The following is a 3,900-nucleotide window of genomic DNA, read 5'->3' on the forward strand; positions in this document are numbered from 1 at the left end:
TCATCCTCTAAGGGCAAGTCAAAAATCTTCACAACATATTGTATGTGATGAGGCTTTTAAGTGCATATTTAAACACAGCTTAATTTTTAAAAGTCCCAAGTACCTAGAAGATCCCGTTGACTTTAAGTTAAAGAAAAGCCAGACCTTTCATTTGCCCTTTGTGTCAATAGGTAGTACTGCACAAAACTGAAATGCAGAGCCACAGAGGGTTTTAGACACCTAGCTCCTGTAAGCTATTTCAGCAATAATTGGGTATCTAACACCTTTGAGGATTTTGACTGTAGAAACTTTAAATTACTGTCAGTGCCAGTGGTCAGTGATTTTTATCATGTTAGTTTAAGTGGGAATTAACCAGCAGCTAGTAGCAGTAGGTGGGGGAAAAGTGCTTACAGACTCAGAATCCAGAGGGACAGTCAGAATTATGGAAGGAAGCACAAACTGGGATGGGAGGTGGCCTTTGATCTAAGTGCCACCTATGTAAATGACAAAGGACCTACAGTGTTAGTGCTGGCTTTTCTGTTTGTTCTCAGATTTACTTACGCTGCCTTTGTTTGAAACAGAAAAGACTGGCCAGCAGTTTTCCATATTTCAGTAGTGCCAAAGTGATTTATACCAGCTGGGGAATCAAACACAAAGCCGTTCCATGGAAAACTGTTTGTCAGGTGCTCTGTAAAACTAGGATTTTGAAGTTTTTTCATGCAGTTTTGGGTCCTGTTTATTTTGCATGAATTGATAGCCCACTTTTTGAGTTAGTGCTTAAAACTCTAAGGCCAACTGTACAATCCTATATTGGATGGATATAAAAGGTAAAACTAATCCAATGTGGCACTGTGGTGTGCACCAGAGAAATGGTTTTAGTGTTTTAAGTCAACCACACTTACGGTTTTTTTTCATGTGAATTGGCTGAACCCTATGAATTACAAATTTAGGCTTTAAGCATTGATTCTATTAACTGGTTAATATGAGAGCAGTTAGAGCAAATACAGTTATACTGGCTTTAGAGCATATTTATTATTCCAGTATTCTAAAAAAACTGAGAAAACTAAAGACAAAAATGTGTTTCAGCTGCTGTGTGTGCAGTACAATTTCTGTAATTACAAAAAATAAGTTGGCATTGCTCTGATTGCTTACAGAAAAGTGGAGATAATGTTTGATTAAATAAAGAACATTGCAGAATTTATGCAGTTCGGATGAAGAATTTATTGTATATACAGTTAAGCAACTCTACTGTAGATGTACTTCATCTTTAAAGAAAATGAATACAGTAATCAAAATAGTTCTAGCATGGAAACTACAATATAGACTGAAACTTAACTAGAACAGAAATTAGTTATTTGACTGGAAAGAACACAGAACCTGAAACAACAAATCGCAGGTTGCACCATTAACCAAGGACAGTAAAAAACTGTACAGTACAAGCAACACGTTACAATAAGTTATGACCAGTAAGGCAGTCTTTCTCATTTAGGGCAAAAGGGATAAAGGGAAAGGTATTAAAATCTCATAAATCCACCATATCTCTTTTCCATCTCTGGGACCTCTTTGGAGTAAGTTTCCCCATGTTCTTCTGAAGGCAGAACGGAGTCGGCGAAGCGCTTAAGAAACCCACCGTATCGTTTCTGGTAATCCAGCCACCATTCTGGCCTGCCCACTCTTCTCATGAAACCACCGTATCGCTTCTGCAGCTCTTTGGCTTCATCTTCCAATTCAGGGCTGCGCTTTATGCTTCTCATGAAGCCTCCGTATCTTTTGCTGATGTCCCCATCGTTTTCATTTATCTCTCGGTAATGCCCTGCTTCAGGGTTATCCCCTGTTCCTAGAAGCTCCTTCAGGAGATCAGAGGAATTAGCAAGGGCATCGTCATCCGAGTCTTTCTTCATAAACCCTCCATACCTCTTAGCCAGGATTTCTCCTCCATGAGCTTCATCCTCTGGTTCTACCCGATAGAGCTCATCCATTTTCTTCATGAACCCACCGTATCTTTTCATGAACCCTCCGTACTTCTTGGCAAGCAAATGGTTCTCATCCAGCTCTTTCTTGTCTCCTGGAGCAATGTTGCCATCCTCTGAAAGATCCAGCTTTGCCAGTTGCAGGAGCTCCTTGCAGGTCTCCCAGGCTTTGGCAGAAGGTAGCTTTCCTTCACATTCTAGTGTACATGCCTGAAAAAAGGATGCGGTTTACTGAGAACAATTTGATAGTAACATGTACCTCACTGCCACCTTGTCTTAGATTTACTTGTTTTTAAAAGACCACGAGTGAGTCTCTCTTTGTGAGTGGCTTGGAAGGACTGCTCTTCGTGAACAGCTGATATGGTTACAGCTGATATGGTACCTGTCTGTTCTGAAATTCTTCATATTCCTCTCTGAAGGACATGGTTGTCTCCAGTCTAGGAGACAGAATACCGGACAAGATGGATTGTGGGTCCTGCATGTCAAGGCTGCCCCTATGTTTCAAAGGAAACCACACGTACAGTTCCTGCACCTCCCTTACACTTGGGTGCATCGTTATGTTTTTTTTTTTTTTTTTTACTACTGGGCAGTTAGAAACCAATTGTGGTTTGCTTCATAATGAAAGTGTAGAAGTAGTAAAAAAAATTTCTCCATATCTCATAACCTGTCATGTAAAGATAATAACATACATATTAGCTACTACTGTCTCCACTGTGTCACAGGTATTTACTTTTTGTGAAGCCACATTCTTCAGTTGCAGAAAAGGTGAATTCGGTGTTTTGCCTTTTTGTCCATGGTTTTCATACCACCTTTTTTCTTCTTTAATAGAAAAAATCATCAATATTTTCAATAAGGGAAATGCTTATTCTGCCTATGGATGTTTCCTAAGGACCTCAACATGCTTTAAAAGTGTGAAATTAAAGCCCAGCACACTTCCCTAATAGCTAACTGACCAGCTCTCCACCTCTGGCCTTATCTGCCTCTTGAGCTCCATTTAAGTCTAAGAAATTTATATATGATTTTTTATATGATCACAAGGAAATTAAAAGGATTTATGTATTTTGTGACACAACAATTTAACTGGCATTACATGCTTATTGCTATGTATTATAGTTATGCTGTAAAGAGAATGGGATCTCAGCTTCAGTCTGACTTTGAAAGTGCTTTAAATCAAAGTAAGAATAGGTCTTTCCCCTTCTCAATTAGTTTTAATAACCTCTTATTGCCAAACGAACATATGCCATCTCATAGGTGTGAATGACCAGGTACAACGTGATAAATCTTGCACCTTACAGATATGATCTGATAAATACAGTTATGATGTTACTAGATGCTAGTACCTAGAAAGATTTGTTTCTAGAAATTGTTTGCACATGTATAATGACTATAAGGCATGGCACATTGCTTCTTTTCCTACTCAGATAATAAAAGTGTTGTTACTGAATGGGATTCTGATTCTTTCTGGAATAATAACTGAAGGTGTACAAAAGAGAATCAATATAGATGTCCACAACATATTCTCCAAAAGGCAAACATCCCTCCTCCAAAACAGCAAACTACCACTTTTTTCCCTAGTTGAGCTTAAAGCTAAAGTTTGATTAAAAGCTAATGTAAGCAAATAGTATAGGGAACTGTTTTGCCAGCCATCCTAAGAATCTTTCCCTTAGGAACCTGCTGTGGTTAAGAGTGAGTCCTTGTGCTTTTGGAGTAAGCAGAAATACCAGTGATTCCTAATTCTGTGTAAGAACAAGGTCCAATCGTTCCTTTTGTGTGCTCCCAAATAATCAATGACATTATAGGAAACAAAACTTTTCAGATCATTTAGATGTGCTGAGAGCATGATGCCTCAATACACATCTATTTGAGGTCAGGAACCGCAGGTGCCACTGGCAAAGGACCGGGCAGCCCAAGTTCCCACCTTCTTCAGGGAGGGCTGCGGGATCCTAGGCTT

The 3,900-nt window shown here is 39.2% G+C and overlaps 1 protein-coding gene across 1 annotated transcript; it reads right to left on the bottom strand.

Annotated features, from left to right (window-relative positions):
* Positions 1-1,176: 1,176 nt before the first annotated feature.
* On the bottom strand, positions 1,177-2,502 carry LOC104524032 (proenkephalin-A). Its single transcript, XM_010166778.2, has 2 exons — positions 2,332-2,502; positions 1,177-2,159 (listed from the first exon to the last, which is right to left on the bottom strand). Exons 1-2 carry the CDS (start codon positions 2,500-2,502, stop codon positions 1,494-1,496), a joined length of 837 nt encoding a protein of 278 aa, XP_010165080.2. The 3' UTR covers positions 1,177-1,493.
* Positions 2,503-3,900: the final 1,398 nt, after the last annotated feature.

The sequence above is a fragment of the Antrostomus carolinensis genome, unplaced genomic scaffold (assembly GCF_000700745.2).
Source record: "Antrostomus carolinensis isolate BGI_N321 unplaced genomic scaffold, ASM70074v2 scaffold17074, whole genome shotgun sequence".
Classification (NCBI taxonomy): domain Eukaryota; kingdom Metazoa; phylum Chordata; class Aves; order Caprimulgiformes; family Caprimulgidae; genus Antrostomus; species Antrostomus carolinensis.

Coding starts and splice junctions, on each gene's coding strand:
- LOC104524032 (XM_010166778.2), bottom strand. CDS start 2,502: ATGCACCCAAGTGTAAGGGAGGTGCAGGAACTGTACGTGTGGTTTCCT. Junction 2,160..2,331: donor AAGAATTTCAGAACAGACAG/GTACCATATCAG, acceptor TCCTTTTTTCAG/GCATGTACACTAGAATGTGA.